The 20872-nt window shown below is 33.4% G+C and overlaps 1 protein-coding gene across 2 annotated transcripts in view; it reads left to right on the plus strand.

Annotated features, from left to right (window-relative positions):
- LOC143248485 (ATP-binding cassette sub-family A member 2-like) overlaps positions 1 to 20872 on the plus strand; it is a 149733-nt gene that overhangs the window by 15416 nt on the left and 113445 nt on the right. For both annotated transcript variants that reach the window (XM_076496892.1, XM_076496893.1), the window contains 7 exons: positions 6596 to 6901; positions 15499 to 15600; positions 16048 to 16149; positions 17323 to 17385; positions 18522 to 18683; positions 19413 to 19542; positions 20384 to 20505. In XM_076496892.1, the coding sequence (XP_076353007.1) occupies positions 6596 to 6901; positions 15499 to 15600; positions 16048 to 16149; positions 17323 to 17385; positions 18522 to 18683; positions 19413 to 19542; positions 20384 to 20505 (987 nt within the window). The remainder of the gene's footprint in view (positions 1 to 6595; positions 6902 to 15498; positions 15601 to 16047; positions 16150 to 17322; positions 17386 to 18521; positions 18684 to 19412; positions 19543 to 20383; positions 20506 to 20872) is intronic.

The following is a 20872-nucleotide window of genomic DNA, read 5'->3' on the forward strand; positions in this document are numbered from 1 at the left end:
TTTTGCTGGTGTTTGTACTATATTCCTTGTTTTTAATCATTTTAAATAAACATAGAAATTCAACAATGTCATACTTATAAAATTAACATTTAGCTAACTTGAGTAATAAACACCAAATGGGGAAGATGAATGTTGACCTTAATTTCAGTTATTCCAAAATGAATACTCATTTCTACAGATGTGTGCACGTGCATATACACACACTGTTCAGTTACCTAACTGAGCTCTTCCATATGTTCTGCCAAAGAGAGTTGCATGTTTCTGGTCTTATGAAAACTTCCACCTACTTTCATGTGAACTTGTGCCACTGTCCTTCACTAATTGGAAGATGACACACCTCTATATGCACTATTGAGACTTCATTATTATTATTCTCGGTACTCTGTCAATCAGACATTGTAATAATCTAAAATTAATATGCTGCTACAATCAAGGTTAAACAACAAAAACACAATTTATTCACAGTGAGACCACTTAGAAATAAATTTAACATAGGTAATAAACAAGTACCTGGCCATGACTCTCACCAGTATTAATCAACAATTTATAATAAATAGTAATGAATCAATAATAATGGAATCATGAAAAAGAACCAGAAAGAAAAAATCTAATTCCAAAAAAATTTAGCAAATACAATATTCAAATGATACCTTTATATAGCAATAACAATATCGAATGACAAACAGCAAAACTATACTTTTCAGTAATCATCTCATGACTCTCTCTCTCTCTCTCTCTCTAATGAAGCTTCTGGCAGGGTATTATTGACAGAGTATGGCACAACAGTATGACTTTACATTTTCATGATAAGGAACAAGTTGCTATCTCACAATGTATTTCAACTTCTTGTTTGTGTAAAATGTAATGAGATTTGCCTCTTTAATGAAACATTGATTTTAGTTATATTTAGCTTTTGTTTAGTATTTTATCATATCTTCTCAAATAGTAGTGTTTTATACTTGTATCCTAGTGTAGAATGCTGTTCACACTTAAGCCTTATATCTGTTTTAATTTTTGGAGGCCTGTTAACTGTCAGGATCATAGCAGCCATTCCACAACATGTGGATTAATGTGTTTTACGGACCTCTTACTTCCATCTCATCAGCTAGAATTCTTTCTCCTTAATTGGAAGTTATTATTAGACTATGTTCTTCACCTGATTTTCTTTGACTAGTACTGTATTATTCATTAAATGTCCTTAACTTTTCCACATCGTCCTGGATCTTATTTACAAGTATGCTCCCCTCTTTCTCTTTTGCCCATGTTCTGTATTATTTTTCATTTCTCACTTTAATGCCCATGATTCTTGGGTTTATCTTTATTTGTTATTATGGTTTATACTGCTGCACCCAACATTCATATCCACATTTGTCAAAATTTGGCAATAATCTTCCCTTATCTGTTACCATCAGTGGTTGGTCATTTGTTATTTGTTGTGTTTTAGCCACCCATTTTTTCCAGGTAGTAATCCACTTTGAGCCAGGATAATGGAAATTTCTCATACCAATCACACTGGGTATATTTGTACTCACTGTGAAATGGGATGTTTCCCAAGATAATTTGAGGTCTCTTTGTGATATATATTACATTTATTGTCCAATTCTGCCAACACCTATTCCATGTACTATCATGGAAAAACTGGAACCAGAGTAGTGTTTCTGTCCACTTTTCAGATCCATGCTTTCTAACTTATATGTATAGGGTTTTAGAGTAACTAATTGCACTGTCTCTGGAAGAAGAAACTTTCTGGACTGAAGAACTGGTGTGGATCTTGGCACACTTTCCTCTTGGTGTGAATTATTTTACCTGGTGAGGGGACCTTCCAGGAAAAGTTCTGTTCTTTCAGTTTACCTACTCTGGGATCTAAACATCCATTCATGTGTTTGCCGTGTGTGGTGGCTCGTGAAAGGGGAGAGGATCTTGGTGGTTGAGGGATCCAGCCCTAACACACCACTTTGGCCTTGAATTCTTGTAGGTGGGTGGCCTTGGAGTGGCCCTCCTAGAATCAATCAACTGTTCCATTTGGGCTAGGGTCAACCAAGTACCAGTTTTGGATGTTCTCAGCAAGCATTGTGGACATTGTACCTGATGCTGGTGTTTGGGTATAGTGCTCATGAAACTCTGGCATTGCTGCAGTGTCCTTGTTTGGTATTGCAGTGCATCCCCTCGTAGGGCTCCATGGTGGGTGGGGTCAATGGGCACAGAAATATTCTTTTTTTTTATGAATCTTCCAAATAATGTTTGTCTTGTTTAGTTCCTCGAATCAAACAACCTCCTAATACCCACCCAGTATGGGTTCCGACGACAGCACTCCACCATGACCACCTGATTCGACTTGAAGCTACAATCAGAGAAGCCTTTCTCAAATGACAACATCTTGTATCCATATTCTTTGAAATTGAGAAGGCTTTTGATACAACATGGAGATATGGCATTTTGCAGTACCTCCATTTATATAGGTTACATGTCCATTTGCCCCTTTTTATTAAAATTTTTTAATGGACAGTCAAATCCTAGTTTATGTGGGTTCGACACTTTCCCATTCTTTTCTACAGGAAGCTGGAGTCCTCAAGGGTATGTTTTGAGTGTCACACTTTTCAGTATAAAGATTAATGCCATCACTGAACAACTCCATCTTACTGTTACAAATAGGCTCTATGTTGACAACTTTCACATCTTGTGTTAGTCGTCAAATGTGAGGTATAGTGAGTGGCAGCTACAGACTGCCTTCAATTGTTTACTGAAGTGGACCACAGCAAAGGGTTTTAACTTCTCTCTCTCTAAAACCATATGCATGCAATTTTGCTGCCAACAGGGTATTCACCCTCATCCTGAACTCTGTATTGGTGAAATTGTGCTACCTGTGGACCCTGAGACAAAGTTCTTGGGGCTTATCTTTGACCATAAGCTGACCTTTATACCACACATCAAGCAGCTATAGGTCAAATGTACAAGAGCACTGAACATCCTCTGTGTCCTCTCTTCTTCCACTTTGGAAGTGGATCAATTATCTATGCTAAAGATATATTGTGCTCTTATTCGATCAAAACTAGATAATGGATCGATCACTGGTCTATGGGTCTGGAAGGAACTCATCCTTAAAGATACTGGACCCTGTTCATCATCAGCTAAATCTGTTTGCCCTGGCACTATCACTGCTGTGCTTGCTCCATACGTGGACTATGGTTCTGTATTCAAGGATTGTCTCCATGCCATTTGGCAGTCAACTTGAAGTGAGCAATATGAAAGCAAGCTTTTCCAAATAAAACCCTCTATTGGACTTTGGCTGTCGTGCTACCATAACGATCAGAAAGAGGAAGACTACGCATTGGTCACAGTTTTTAACTCATCAATTTTTTTTTTTATCTGTGACTGATGCACCAATGTGTTGTCTGTGTAACACTCAGACAACACATGTGTAAAATGTGTAACACATTTTACTGTCTTGCTGTCGTTATGACTCTCAATGATAGCACCTTTTTAAACATGTTTTGTCCCAGGGTTTATCCGTACCATTAGACAGTGTTATTGGTGATGGTGACACAATCCACCTTAGAAATATTTTGTTTTTTAAAGGTCATTAATCTTTTTAATGCTATTTAAGTTTTTAATTTATACATTAGACCTTTTTTAATATGATTCCCTTTTAAGAATCAAAGTACAGCTAGTTTGATTTGAAATTAGAAAATGGTCATAATGTTAAATAACTTGAAACCAGGACTGAAAAGGCCAACATCGGATGACTGACACTGCTATTTGAACTACCCGTTAGTCATCCTGGTGAGTTATAATAATTAAAATTTTGCTATAAATCTTTTAAAACTGATATGACTTTACTTTTTGAAAATGGCTATAATGTCAAATAACTCGAAACCACAACTGGAAAGCCGACTTCAGGTTACTAATGCTGATTTTAGAAGTTACCTATTAATCATCCTGGTGAGTCATGATAATTACAGTTATGCTACAGAAAGTTCTTTACAAGTTGTATTACTATAGATTTTCTCTTACTGCTGTAGACTGGATGTAAAAATTGGATTTACTGCTGTTTATGTTTTTTATTCAAAAATTAAACTTTGTTTTGTTTTACCTTAATTTACTTTTTTGAATTTTAAAAATTTTATTTTAATTTTAACTTTTTACTGCATGTTTGGCACAGATAGCCTAGTTGCTTTGAACCATAAAACACCAAATCTGCTAATCAACTTGGCACATTCTGCAAGTCTTCCTTATGTATCTCTGTATTTTATTGAGTTAAGTACTGGAGACCCTTGCCACTTAACAGTTATACTGAAATAAATTCATATGGTGCCATCCTTCTGCAGCTGCCATGGGTCCTGATAAAAGAGAAAGTGAACACAGATACTTATCACAGCTGGTCTTGACCCATTGTGTCTGATGATAGAGAAGGTGATCATAGATACTTATCACTGCTGGTTTTGACCTATTGTGTCTGATGGTAGAGAAGGTAGATACAGATATTTGTCCCTGCTGGTTTGACCTATCACATATGATTGTAGAGAAGGTGGACACAGATACTTGCCACTGCTGGTTTTGACATATCGTGTCTGATGATAGAGAAGGTGAACACTTACTTATCACTGCTGGTTTTGACCCATCATGTCTGATGGTAGAAGAGGTAAGCGTGGCAGGTGTGGCCTGAAAGTACCCCAACCTCACTACAAGTATTAGCTGTCTGACATCTTGTGTGCAAGTACTTGGAAACCCATTTACCGATTTTGGATGTTTAAGTGAGGCAAAGCTGGCATGCATACTTCTATTCCTTTTTGTATACCCTGGATGAGATGAGTTGTGATTTCTCATGAGTGTGCCTCTGTGAAATCCCTGTTATCGTGTGTCACACCCCGTGGGTTTCTGTCAAATGTTACTTGGGATGGAGGCTGATCTCAGTTATCTTTTCACTGTTTCCTCTGCCATCTGATCATGGTATTTTAGCAAAACTGTTTGTATAGGTGAGTAATCATTTTTGAAGCTAACATCTTCCTTTTCTGAAAATTCCAATGAATTTTCAAAAGATGCCCCACTCAACCTTCTCACTTTCAGTGCATACTTTTCATATTGGTCTCATTGTAGAATGATTCATTCATGAGTGCAAATGCATAGGGGTTAGTGCACATGGAATTATGTTACCTTCTTATTGATAGGGGCTTTTGTTATGTGATGACATCATCATCCAGTGGCATACATTCAAATTTAACCATGTATGAGCTTCTACAAAGCTTGTGACATGCAAGTCTTTTTGATAGAATGTGTGGAAGAGTTGAGGAAGATAGGTAATCTGTATGTGAAAATTAAAGTAATTACATGTATTTATTAAACACAAGCTTTCAAACTCACTTGAATATTCAAATTATCTCACTTGAGGAATAATTTATAAATTATCCTTAAAGCTTGCATTTAATAAATATATTGGGGAATTTTTCCCAAAGTCTGTTTTTTATTAGTGTAGCTGAAGTTCATTATATGTGTATGTGCCATGTGTGTGTGTATATTAGTTTATAACTTAAAAAAGCAAGTCAAAACAAAAATAAATTAAGCAAAAGAATGCTGCACTAATTGAAAAGATCCAAGGGTACAAGCTGTAATGTGGGATTATAAAATGTACCCTGGTTTTGAAGGTGGTTGCAGAAGTGAGACCCACATTTTGGTGGAGATACACCGTCTATCAGTCTTAACCTACGTTTCACCAATTTCGTATAAGAAATAAAATACTAGCAACAAATGTAGAAATTAGGAAAGCAAGTTTTGGGTGCTCATGCCCACAGTGTTCCACATCTGTCTCACCCTTCATTGCCTGCAGACAGTTGTAGGAAGGTGGCTGCTCTCCAAAATAAAAAAAAATTAATTGAAATAAAAATAGGAATAAGAAAATGTGGTACTACTATATGAGGATAAGTAAGTGAAAAACTTACCTCTTGAAGTTAGCATTCCAGCCCTCATTATGGTAGAAAGGCACAAATTGATGGGACAGTAGATGTGTTATGCTAGTATGAAGCATCCCATCCAGTTATCTAAACTAACTAGTATAATACCCAACCATCACCCATTAATTGTACTGCAACTGTCAGTTTTCATATTTTAAAAAAGCCTTTATATGCAGTAAGGTGTTCATCGACGTAAGTTAAAAAGTATAAACTATTGTGATAGGAAACTATTAAATCTTTCTTTGGTATCAACCTAGCCTGTGACAATATATTTACTTTCAATGATAAACATCATCAGTTTTTATTCATTCATTTGTTAAAACAGCCATCAAGATATTTCATAACTGGGAAATGGTCAGCCATAGTATTTGTGAAAGAGATCACTGTTTGGACTTAATGGAGTAATATTTAATTCAAACGAATTTAATAATGTTTCAAATATAATTGTTTTTAGCCAGGGATAAATGCTAAGCACTTCAAGAAAAACATTTAACCACAATTGAAGTTTTCAAAATAACTTTAGCTGTTGATATTATTAGATGTGAATTTGAAATATTAGTTACTTACTGTTTTATAAAGAAGTTGTATTAAACTTTAATTATTATATTAATTACTCTTATTTTATAAACTAATTTTATTGTTTTTTTCAGGTCTACAGATTACTGTTTCTTTCTTTTTTAAATGGAACTACTTTTGCTGGTGGTTCCATACACCAGAAAGCAGCTTCAATGTTAACAGGACAAACTGTTCCTTTGAAACCTCTATCTCACTCAGTATCAGAACTAAACATTCCTGAAATTCTTCCTCTTGGTCATCTTGAGAGTTGGTTAGTTTTTCTTCAGAAACATACTAAAGAAGCTGGGGTTTTATGGAATGCTGTCCAAAAGATCTTTGACTTAAGCCTTAAAGATCCAAAGGTCACTATTAACCCTATAGAAACAGCTGTGGCCTTAAAGGTAATACAGTAAAGCTTGATTTATCCAGGTTTCAAAAAGGGTATTGTTTTTAATTTCAGCTAATAGATAGTATGAAATAAAATTTCTGATTTACTTTAGTTGTTTCTATCACATTCCTTTAATTATTCCAACATGATGTTCAAATCAGATGTGTATGTGTAAAGTTTGTCTTTTCTTCTAGTAGTGAACTGGAAATCTTCTTTTGTACATGTTTTTAAAATATTGTGATAAAATATTTGAAACCAAACATTAGTTTCATAACTAAGGTATCTTTACATCTTTTTTTAAAGCACTTTTCTTCATGAACTTGTAGTTTATTGTACTGTAAATTAATCCAATCACCATAGTTATTCTTAACTACACACAATGCAAAGTTTTAGTGCTTTACACTTAAAAGCTTATTAAATTATGTTATACCAATTAGAATAGCATAAAACCTTAGTTAATAATCTGTATTTTAATCCCTTTGGTGTGAATTCCTGTACATGGTGAGGGACCTCTCAGGGAAGGTTCTGTTCTTTCAGTTTACCTCTGATGGGATCTAAACATCTACCCATGTGTTTGCCATGTGCATAGTGGCCTGTGAAGGGGAGGAGAGGATCCTTGTGGTTGAGGAATTCAACTCTAATATACCACTTTGATCTTGAACTCCTGTAGATTAGTGGCCTTGTGGTTGGGTACCCTTGGGTCAATCGACTATTCCACTTGGGCTAGGGTCAACCAAGTACTAGTGTCGAATGTTTGGGGTTTGGGTATAGTACTCATGAAACCCTGGCATTGCTGCAGTGTCTTTGTTTGGCATTGTAGTACATCTCCTCGTAAGGCTCCATGGTGGATGGGGTCAGTGGCACTGAAATTTTATTTTTTTATTATGGATCCTCCAAATAAAAACTTAAATAAAATAGTGAGGAAACAGTCTATAGGAAAACTACCATGTCTTGAACATTCTGAACAGCAATTCTCACAATCTGTACCACCTGTTGTATCTCATTTTCTTGTACTGTATTCACTTCAGGACAAACCTTTAGGGCAGATGTCTCCCTTTTTCATTCAGAAGGGACTAGAGAGACTTGCTGGCTCTCCAAAGTCAATAAAGAAGCTTCAATCTGGTGACAGTGAACTCCTTTTGCATTCAAAGGCATTTGGGGACATACCTATTGAGGTTACACCTCAGTACTAGGTGAATTCATCATGAGGAGTAATTGTTGAGAGGGATTTGAAGAACATCCCCTAGTCGGAGATTCTCGCTGGTTTCTCCACCCAAAGAGTTTCTGCAGTGAGGCATATATCCATTCACAAAGATGGAATAATGGTGCTGACCAATGTCCTTGTTCTGACATTTACATCATCAAGACCACCTGCTACCATCAAGGCAGGTTATCTTAATTGCAGAGTATGGCCATACATTCCAAACCCTCTCCGATGTTTCCAGTGTCAATGGTTTGGTCACTTGAAGACATCATGTCGTGGTTCCTTGATGTGTGCTCGTTGCAGTGGCAAGGACCATGATGCTTACGAGTATGAATCAGACCCTCATTGCATGAGTTGCAATGACTCTTGCCCATCCTACTTTCATTCTTGCCCTAAATGGTTGGAAGAAAAAGAGGTGTAACATTTGAAAATGATTCATAACATTACTTATCCTGATTCTTGAAAATTGCTGTCCGCCACCTAATCTTGTACGTATGCTGCTGCACTTCATTCCACAACTACAGTGGGAGTACAGACAGTCCTCTCTGTGCCTTCAAAAGAATCGTTCTCAAAACAGATGAAAAGTCTTTTCACCTCCATGGTTAAAAAAGTTGATGAATCAACTTCAACACCAATCTCTGTCCATTCCAGCAAATCACAAGATCTACTTCCTTTGGTTCCATGTATGGGTATTTCCTCAGGTTTATCTTCTTCTCCCACCCCAAGAGGCAAAACAATCATTTGTTCATGTCCTCAGTCTCTGGAATCCCCTCCCAACAGAAAAGACCTGCCCAATCGTCCCAGGGCAGGATTCATGGAGGTTAATAAACCTTCCTTGAATAAGGACAGTAAGGTAAAAATATGTGGTCAAAAGCAGAAGGGTTTTCCACCAAATTTGCCTACATATAAATAAAAATGGCCATCGTGATACAATGGAACTATCGAGGTTTACGTTCTAATCTGAATTGCATCAAAACACTGATTGCTTCCTACCATCCTGTTTGTCTTTCCTTACAAGAAACATTTTTGAAACCTGCCAATTCAGTCACCTATTGGCAGTTTTCTTTATACAGAAATGACAGGCTGTGATCAGTATGTGACCACCCTGTCTCTGCTACTCGACACACCCATGGAGGCCATAGCCATCCGTGTTTCCACTGTTTGTTCTCTCTACCTGTAACCTGGAGAGACATATGATCAGTCAGACCTTGATGTTCTCATTGAACAGTTGCTGTCTCCCTTTTTCGTTTTGGGGGACTTTAATGGACATCATCCCCTCTGGAGAAGTGCTGATATTGATGGTAGGGGTTGCTCTGTAGAGCATATGCTCTTTGATCACAACCTTTCTCTTTTCAATGCTGGTTCTTCTACTTATTTCCATGCACCTAGTCAGTCCTTTACAGCTATTGATCTCTCGGTTTGCTCCCCTTCATTATTTTCCCATTTTTTGATGCAGTGATAATTTTCCAATAATCTTGAGAGAGACTGGCCGTGGTCAATGCTACCTGACCCACATGCCCCTGTGGAAGCTGGAGCAGGCAAACTGGCCCTCTTTCACTGCTCTTGCAGAACTTGTTCCTGCCATTGTCTGTAAGCCATCAATAGACGACTGTGTGGCAGCAGTATCTGACTGTTTTATACAAGCAGCTGCTCAATGTATTCCTAAAACCTTGACACATTTTCCACTATATCCTCGTCCATGGTGGAATCCTGCTTACCACATGGCATGGAAAGGTAAAACACCATAGATATCCCACACTTTCGAACTGCATCGCATTCCAGCGAGCTCATGCACTTGCTCAAAGCCAGAAGGAATCTTAGATTAAGTTCACAACCAGTATATCTTCTACCACCAGTTCCAAAGTCGTATGAGACAAGATTCGAAAGGTCAGTGGGCGATATAATTCTGTCCCCCTCTCGATTTTCCTCTCTGATGGCCAGGAAGTAGCTTATACCCAGAGCATCACGGATACTCTAGGTGAAAGCTTTTGCCGGGTATCTAGCACTTCTACTTCTTCCACCTTCTTAACCATCAAAACTAAGGCAGAGCAATTAGCTCTTTCCTTTTGAGCTGGTTTTCTCTATGACTATAATCATCCCTTTACACTGGTGGAACTTAAACTGGCCCTTCATCGGTCTGGCAGTACATCAGTCAGACTTGATTATATTCACTACAAGATGATGTGCCATCTCTCTTCTGATTCTCTTTCTAATCTTGAAGTTGTTTTATCCAGATCTGGCACCAGGCTACTGACCTGGGAAGGATCCCAATTTCTCTTCAAAACCACTGTCCAGTTGCTTTGATGAGTTGTCTCTGTAAGATCTTTTTAAGGGATAGTTAATGCTCTTCTTGTATAGTTCCTCGAATCAAACAACCTCCTCTCGCCCACTCAATGTGGGTTCCGATGACAGTGCTCCACTGTGAACCACCTGATTCGACTTGAAACATCACTCACAGAAGTCTTTTTCAAACGACAACATCTTATATCAATATTCTTTGACATTGAGAAGGCTTATGATACAACATGGAGGTATGGCATTTTGCGAGAACTCAATATATGGGTTACGTAGCCATTTGCCTATTTTTATTAAAAATGTTTTAATGGACAGGAGATTTGGAGTTTGTGTGGGTTTGACACTTTCCTATTCTTTTCTACAGGAGCTTGGAGTTCCTCAGGGCTTTGTTCTGAGTGTCACACTTTTCAGTATAAAAATTAATGCCATCACCGAACAACTCCCTCTCACTGTTGCAAACAGGCTCGATGTAGACGACTTTCACATCTCATGTCAGTTTTCAAACATGAGGTATATTGAGTGGCAGCCACAGACTGCCCTCAATCATTTACTGAAGTGGACCACAGCAAACGACTTTACCCTCTCTCCATCTAAAACCATTTGCATGCACTTTTGCCACCAACAGGATATTCACCCTGATCCTGAACTCTGTATCAGTGAAGTTGTGCTGCCTGTGTTCCCTGAGACAAAGTTCTTGGGATTTATCTTTGACTGTAAGCTCATCTTTATACTACACATCAAGCAGCTGCAGGTCAAATGTTCAAGAGCACTGAACATCTGTGTCCTCTCTTTTACTTCTTGGGGAGCAGATCAACGTTGTATGCTAAAGATATATCATGCTCTTATTTGGTTGAAACTCGACTGTGGATCACTGGTCTATGGCTGTGCCAGACCATCGGCCTTAAAGATACTAGACCCTATTCATCATCAAGGACGTCAGCTCTGTACTGGGGTTTTCCACACTTTCCCTGTTCAGAGCTTATACATAGTCTCATGAACCTTCTTTGCACATCCGCCATTTGTAATTCATCACCAAAGCATCCCACCTGGGGTTGTGTTTTCTTTTCTCAGTGGGCCATGCTTTTTCAGAATAGACGGTCTTCCATTGCTCCTTTTGGTCTTTGTATCCAGGCGCAGTTGGATGAATTTGGTCTATCCTTGGATAACATTGCTATATCCAGTGGTCAGCCCATCCCACCATGGCTTCTTACAGTCCCTGATTGTGACCTATCTTTAAGTCATCTGAGAAAAGTAGACACTCCTGATTGAAAATACTGTCTGTTATTTGCTGAACAACATTCAAACCATCCTTCTATTCCTATTTATACAGATGGTTCGAAATCAAGTGTTTCTGTGTGCTCTGCCATGGTTTGTTGTGGTTTGGTGGTTCTGTGCAGAATTCCCTCTATAGTTTGTGTTCATTGCTGAACTGTACACCATTTCTCACATAGATGCTAAGCAGTTCTTGGACTGCACAATTTATACTGACTTGCTTAGTTCTCTACTGGCCCTGGAATTGCTTCATGTTGGTTTACACCCTGTTCTTGCCAATATTCAAAACTGACTGGCCCATTTCTCTTCAACATCTACTTCTATCCAGTTTTTCTAGATACTGGGCCACATTGGTATTTGCAGGAATGATCTCGCTGACACTGCATCGAAGTCCATCTACTCTGGCACTATCACTGCTGTGCCTGTCCCATACATGGACAATGGTCCTGTATTCAAGGTTTGACTCCATGCCAGTTGCTGTAGACTAAATGCAAAAATTGGAATTAATGCTATTTATGTTTTTGATTCAGTAATTAAACTTTTTGTTTTGCCTTAATTTCCTTTTATGAATTTTACTAAATCTACTTTAATTTTAACTTTTTACTGGATGTTTAGTGTAGAAAGCCTAGTTGCTTTGTGCCATAAAATACCAAACCAACCAACTGTAATTTAATAGTTTTAAGCTCTTAATTCAACAAGACAATATTATGAATTTCCTGTAGTGTGACTCTCATAATACATTTTGTCTACTTTATTTTATTCACTACCCATTGGAAAAATATGAAATTAAACTTAAATTACTAACTATCAAATTTAAACTTAAATTACTAACTATCAAATTTAAACTTAAATTACTAACTATCAAATTTAACCTTAAATTACTAACTATCAAATTTAACCTTAAATTACTAACTATCAAATTTAAACTTAAATTACTAACTATCAAATTTAAACTTAAATTACTAACTATCAAATTTAAACTTAAATTACTAACTATCAAATTTAAACTTAAATTACTAACTAACAAATTTAAACTTAAATTACTTACTATCAAAATTAAACTTAAATTACTAACTATCAAATTTAAACTTAAATTACTAACTATCAAATTTAAACTTAAATTACTAACTATCAAATTTAAACTTAAATTACTAACTATCAAATTTAAACTTAAATTACTAACTATCAAATTTAAACTTAAATTACTAACTAACAAATTTAAACTTAAATTACTAACTATCAAATTTAAACTTAAATTACTAACTTTCAAAATTAAACTTAAATTACTAACTATCAAAATTAAACTTAAATTACTTACTATCAAAATTAAACTTAAATTACTTACTATCAAAATTAAACTTAAATTACTAACTATCAAAATTAAACTTAAATTACTAACTATCAAAATTAAACTTAAATTACTAACTATCAAAATTAAACTTAAATTACTAACTATCAAAATTAAACTTAAATTACTAACTATCAAATTTAAACTTAAATTACTAACTATCAAATTTAAACTTAAATTACTAACTTTCAAAATTAAACTTAAATTACTAACTTTCAAAATTAAACTTAAATTACTAACTATCAAAATTAAACTTAAATTACTAACTATCAAATTTAAACTTAAATTACTTACTATCAAAATTAAACTTAAATTACTTACTATCAAAATTAAACTTAAATTACTAACTATCAAAATTAAACTTAAATTACTAACTATCAAAATTAAACTTAAATTACTAACTATCAAAATTAAACTTAAATTACTAACTATCAAAATTAAACTTAAATTACTAACTATCAAAATTAAACTTAAATTACTAACTATCAAAATTAAACTTAAATTACTAACTATCAAAATTAAACTTAAATTACTAACTATCAAAATTAAACTTAAATTACTAACTATCAAATTTAAACTTAAATTACTAACTATCAAATTTAAACTTAAATTACTAACTATCAAAATTAAACTTAAATTACTAACTATCAAAATTAAACTTAAATTACTAACTATCAAAATTAAACTTAAATTACTAACTATCAAAATTAAACTTAAATTACTAACTATCAAAATTAAACTTAAATTACTAACTATCAAAATTAAACTTAAATTACTTACTATCAAAATTAAACTTAAATTACTTACTATCAAATTTAAACTTAAATTACTTACTATCAAATTCAAACTTAAATTACTTTCTATCAAATTCAAACTTAAATTACTTTCTATCAAATTTAAACTTAAATTACTTACTACCAAATTTAAACTTAAATTACTAACTATCAAATTGTCATTGCACTGACAAATCATATTTTGTATAACCTTCAGTTTTGTTTGATTGCAGAACTATCAAATATAAAATCAGACCCTTCCTGCTACACCCACCTGTCATATCCTCTTTTCCATAATTTGTTAATAGTTCTATCTTATGTTTAATTATATATTACCTGTAACCAATAGAAAGACATCTATCAAATGATGTATAACACTATGTTTTGAAAGGTTAAATGTTGATTTCACTCGGAGTATCAACATTGTTTCCACAAAGAAATCAATTACTTTTATTGCGGAGTTAGAAAGCTAGAAAACACGTTTTGAGAGGTAATGGAATTTGTATACTTTTTGTATGTTATTAGTCTATATTGTTTGGTTAAATAGTTAGTATATAATAATTAGGGTTAGTTCTCTTTGACATTTGACAGCAAGAAAACGATTAAATATTTTATTTCATGTTAATTCTGTTATAAAATTAACAGAAATATAAAAATTGGGATCATTTTATGTTATTTAAGATTAGATTAATTAAAGTAAGTAATAATAAGCAGCTTGTAGTAGTTTGTGGATAAGGAATTCATTAGTGTTACAACTTCGAGTGGCACAGCAAGTAGTTTGGCACAGTTACTAGGACAGTAAAACAATAAAATTTAATTATAAATATATACCATTACAAACTTAGAGCTATTTAGGATAGACAAATGTAGTTTTTGTTACAATTTGAAGTCATTTTAGAAAATGGGTAATTTAGACTTAGTTGTTGTTTTAGTGGTGATCATATAATTCAAATTGACATATTCTGTTTGAGATACGGTACCACTGTGAGTGCTTTACTTCAACCAAAGTGCCTTGAGGATGTTGCACACCAGTCTTGCATGTCAGTACTCAGTGAAAGCTGGTTCTCATCAGTGGTCAGTTGACAATCTCCTGACCTAGCAACCATTAACGTTTTTGTTTTGTACAAGGAATACACTGCAGACCATGTATGTGAGAGGGATTTTGTCTCGAGCTAGTCTCAGAGCTCTGACAAAAATGCATTTTTAAAACCTGTAAAGCACCATGTATCTAAACCTGAATTTAGTGCTGTGTCCAGTGAAAAAGTGTAAAAGTAAACAATGCCAGGTAGCTAAATGCAATAAAAGCAGAAGTTCAGATAAATGTGCCCTGTGTGGAAGAGGAATGTGTGGTAAATACATAGTTAAAGTTAAGTGTTTCACTTGCATGGATTTTGCTACTTTATAATAGTCGTATAATTTACTAAATAGTTTATTTTTCTTTCTACAAACATGTACTGTTTAGAAAAATTTACCTGCTAGTATATTTTTCCATTGAAATATTTTGGTTTTGCTCTTATGGTTACCACTGTGAGTTGAAATATTTTGGTTTCACTGTTTGAAATATTTTGGTTTTGCTCTTATGGTTACCACTGTGAGTTGAAATATTTTGGTTTTACTGTTGCACTTTTTTTATGTATTGAACTTTTGTTTTTCTGTAATGAAGTAATTTTCATGTTTCTAATTAAGTGATTATTTCATTTGTTTTTCCATATTGTTAGAAATTGATGCTATCTCCATTTGTCCTGAGAACAATTATTTGTGGTAAAGGGGATGTACCTACTGTATTAAAACCTAGTCCTTCACATAAAGCTGAAGAAATGGTAAGTCCCATTCATTCCTGTTATGTGAGCCTGTTTATTTTATATATTTATACAAAGGGAAATTGGAATATTACATAAATCTTAATGTAATACAGATGTGCATTCTTATAAAGATTATATAGTTTTTTACATTTATAGCAAAATTTCATTCAACTATAAACAATTTAAAACAGCTTATCAGGCAATGAGGTGAAAAAAAATTAAGACCTTGTTTATCTGTGGTGTATATGCAGTAGTAGTGGTTATTGCCTTGTGTCTTGTTGTCAGAAAACTGTTTATATATACATATATGAAGGAAATAGTATTTGCAGCTATACCTTCACTTGCTTAACCCTTAAATGGCAGCCATCATCAATTAATGCTGCTACCTACAACATTCCTGGTGTTTAAGGGTTTGAATGTAAATGAAGCACATAACTAGTGAGACAAATATATCTGTTTTGTTAGGAATTTTTGAAGGAACAGTTTTGTAGTCTTAGTGACCATAAGCTGAAGGTCTTGGCAATGAGACTGAAGAGGGCAGTTGACACAGAAAAACTCTACAATGCTGTAAGCATTTTTATAGCTATTTATTAAATTGTACAAAAAAAAAGACCATCCTGATAGGTTTTAAGTGTATATAAATAAGTGTATGTGTCACATGATGATGTTAACATTTCCACTATTTGTTGTATAAAAATTATATTTTAGTACTAAACAATTTTTTACTGTTATAAATATTTTAAAATAACAGTATTTAATTTTATGTATAACCTGTAAATTATTCAATAAAACACTGACAGTAAAAAAAAGTCTGCCAATCCAAAAGTTTGTTTCATAAGATTACTTAATCACCTATACTTCAATAAAGTAGAAAGCATAATAATATCTGACACACACATACTTATTTAAATACACTTTAAAGCTAACAAAATATTTTCTTTTCATATATAATATATTAACATTTTAAATATTTAAAATACAATGATTAATTGTAGTAAGTTAATGTTTGCCTAATTTTATGATACATACAAGCTCAAGAATTGAAAATGTTAAAATGTGTAGGTAATGAAGTGGTTTTTGTATTCATTTAAAATAATTTTTTATGAAGCTCTTGATTTAAATATGTATCTTAGAATGACTGGTATGGATAGTAACACTTTTATTGATAAGCAGAGAACAACATTTCAACCTGAAGATGTGTTAATACCCCTAGCAGTCGTTCTAAGATACATTTTTATTTCAAGTGGGTTTCTTGTCACCAAGAAGCTCATTACATATGTATGTACTGAAGTATATACTGATGTGACTGTAATAAGGGTAAATTAGTGTGTTTTTTACTTTTCTCTTTTATGTATAATCTTTAACCATTGAATAAACTTGGTACTCTGTTTTACAAGCTAAATGGAAAGAAACAAATGTTCAGTGAAAATTAATTTCTTCAAATGTTTCATTTTATGGTTTTAAGAGTTAGACAACGTTTTAAAGACAGGCCAGTCTCAACAGATTAATGTTTGATTTAGACTTCACTTTGTTGAGGAAATAAATAATATTTGCTGGATATTATCTGTCCCTTCATTAATTTTGTTTACATTCCAGTGTGCACTACATTAAATATCCTTCACAAGCAATTTTTATAAGACAAAATATATTGTTGTTTTGTAACAATATTTGACAAACACAATTAAAAGAAACCTCATCATGCACATGTAATATTTGTATTTGCTCTTTATATATGTGCAGCTTCATCTAGCAGAGTGGAATTTTACAGTTGCTAAACAAAGAGTTTCAAAACTTGTCACTGATGTAAGTATTAAAGAATTCCTGTCATCACTAGAATTATTGTGAAATACTTTCCCTATTTGTACTTTTTAAACTGTTGAACTTATATATAAAGCCATAGATTAAAGGTCTAGAGCCTTTTGTTTTTAAAAATTTATTTTGTATTTGTTTCAGCAAACATTTCATTCTGTTTATTTGTCAATAGTTTTTAATTGTTAAAAAAGAAAAGCTGTTCATAGAAATACATGAATGTACAGACATTTTACAAAACTCTCTTTTTGTCTAGTAGAAGATCCCATTTCTTGTACTTTATGGTAGTTTGGAAGGTACTTGCATATCTATAGCTGTTTTTTACTTGTTTCTGGAGCATAAGTCTTGATAGATGTCATATCTCTGGTGTTAATAATTTATCATGGATTTAGTCATTCATTGTATTTATTTTCAATTAAAAATAGTTGTTAAATGTTTGTTATCTGTAGAGCTTTCATAAATGATTTCCATAATTTTTCATAACTGAGGTAAGTATGTTTACTTCTGTACCAGTGGTACATTTCTGTGTGGTACCAAGTGTTGAGGAGAACTACCCTTAGGACTGTTTTATAGATAATTAAAAATTGGAAGATTATCGTTATTGTTGTCACTGGGTATTAGACATTATCATGGAGGAGGAGAACTACCCTTAGGACTGTTTTATAGATAATTAAAAACTGGAAGATTGTCGCTATTGTTGTCACTGGGTATTAGACATTATCAAGGAGGAGAACTACCCTTAGGACTATTTTATAAAGAATTAAAAACTGGAAGATTGTTCATTATTGTTGTCATCTACCCTTAGGACACTGGTTAGACATTATCAAGGAGGAGAACTACCATTAGGACTGTTTCATAAAGAATTAAAAACTGGAAGATTGTTGTTATTGTTGTCACTGGGTATTTGACATTATCAAGGAGAACTACCATTAGGACTGTTTTATAAAGAATTAAAAAGTGGGAGATTATCGTTGTTGTTGTCACTGGGTGTTAGACATTATCATGGCTATTTTTTAATTAATGTATTAACGCTTGAAATTTGATATATATCCTACGTTTGAAATGGTGTTGTAGTTCCCCATGTTGGAGGTGGTTCTATATATCCCAAATTTATTTATTTTTAACACTAGCTTCGCACATTTCACTTGTTTGAAGACACCTTGAAAAAGATAAGTGAGATAGCTTCGGCTTTGCCTCAGGATTCTTGTACCCTGCTCAATGGAACAGATGTTTTGAATAATGACACAACAGCGGAGAACTTTTGGGATGAAACACTTGAAGATCCTCAGGAGGTAAAACACTGAAAAAGCTTTTGTGTTGTTATCTGTAATTATTTTATAGTATGTATTTCCTTCTGGAGAGTGTTGTTGAAGCTATATTCATTGACAAACCCATTTAATAAAGTAGCAAAAAATATGATTTATTAGTAGGATCAAATGTTAAGCCACACACCTTTTTTACATTTTTATACTAGACTAGCTATAACAAACAATCTAATAATAAATCATGGTTTTTATTACTTTATTAAACTTCTTTTCCATTAGAACATTACCTTGAAACACTGCCAATAAAATTTTGAAAAAGCAACAACAAATTATTAAAGTTTCTAAAGAAACTAAAGATTCTAACTAACCAGTTTTGTTTACACAAAACATATAACCTTCTGTTTCTTTTATTTAATAAAATAAGCAGTTGTATCTTGGTGGTGTCTGATTGATTCTTGAACAGGTAGTTAACAAAACATTTTTGTTAATAGTTATCCTAATATTTCATCACTAGAGTCATACCATTTTTTAGAGAGTCTAACTGTATCATTGAAATGTATTCTTTGTATTGTGTTTGCAAGGGACATATTTGTATTGAATATATTGACTATATTCTTTCATAAGTTTTTCATATAAAACTACTAACTATTCATATTAATATATATGTATTTATTTATTTATATAAGTGTGTGTGTGCCTACTTATTTTATAAAATAACTTCTGATATTCACTTAAAGAAGGGAGTTTTTTTTTCAGGCTAAAATTTTAAAACCCAATCCCCAGTATGGTTTGTTACGAATTTGGTTAGGTATGCAGAAGACAGTTTGTGGAGCTGAGAGTAAACTTCCTCCTACACTTCCCACAGGTGGGAGTGACATCAACCTTGGTAAGTGTGTTTACTTGAATCTTTGTTTTTGTGACATTTATTCTAGGCTGCATTGTTATTGTTTTTATTTGAATTTCTTGTTATGTACAGATATAGGTTTATTTTATCAGTTAGCTGTTAATTGAACAGAATTTCCACATCACATACACCAACTGAAATGTGGTACTTTTTTAAATTTGATTTTAAAACTTGTGTGTGTATACTTCACTGTGTTATTTTTTTTATTTACACATACACATTAATTTTTCCTTTTATAAAATGTTATTTTGACAAAACTTTAAACTTTACTCATTGAGTATTTAAATTGTATGTTTCCTCAAGATGTGTATGTGTATTTTATTTGAAATTACGATCATGATTTTTGGGTCTCCTTGATATTTCCATACTGTTAATAAGTCAGTTTTTGTGCAGTTAATTTCAATTTACAAACCTTTGTGTGACCTTCATCTTGTTTAGCTTTGATTCAAGTTTTACTTTCATTTATTTTACCTTCAGTGGAACAGTGGTAAATTTTCATATTTACAATACTAAAACAAGGATTTCAATTCCTTATATATATAAATTATATATGTTAAAACGCCTGGTATGGGTAGAGAAAACACTATGTAGAGGACACAGCAAATAGCCTAATGTGGCTTTGCTATAAGAAACACTATTTATTCTGTCAGGTTAGTTTTGTTTTGTTTTTTATACTTCCTCACAGATTGGCTGAGCTGTCTTTTGTAACTGTGATTTTTTATGGTAGTTCTCATATTTCTGTTCTTTGTAGTTGTAAAAGTTATTTACAAGTGGTAAATACAATATAAAGTTGTTACTACACATGCATGTTTATTATTTACAGATGATCTTGGACTTTCCAAATACCAGAAAGAAAAAGTTGAACTTTTAGTTCATCTTCTGTACAGCAATCCTAGGGTTCTTTATGCTCCTAACAATACAGCTGCTGACCAAATCATTAAAAATGTAAGAATTATTATGAGTTTACATTGGTTTCAAATTTACACTCTATATTTTTATATTTAAAAGTAACAATTAACAACTGTGTAGAATTTTAGCTCGTTTTAGAAAGTAGCAACCTGTGTACATTTTGAAATCATAAAATTTAGTTCAGAAATTAACTTCAGTGAGGTCAATTCATATTGTGGTAGTTTTTGAGTTATATCAGTTATTGAAGGGTAAATTCAGAATTGAAACTTTATTCAGTAGTTTAATTCATCTGAGGTTGTTACAAGAGGTGGCATGGTCTAGTAAGTTAGTGGTTTGAACTAATAATGAAAGGATTGCTTGTTCAGATGTTTCCTGTAACTCATCATTTGAGCAAGATAGTTTA

Source organism: Tachypleus tridentatus, chromosome 4, assembly GCF_004210375.1.
Source record: "Tachypleus tridentatus isolate NWPU-2018 chromosome 4, ASM421037v1, whole genome shotgun sequence".
Lineage (NCBI taxonomy): Eukaryota > Metazoa > Arthropoda > Merostomata > Xiphosura > Limulidae > Tachypleus > Tachypleus tridentatus.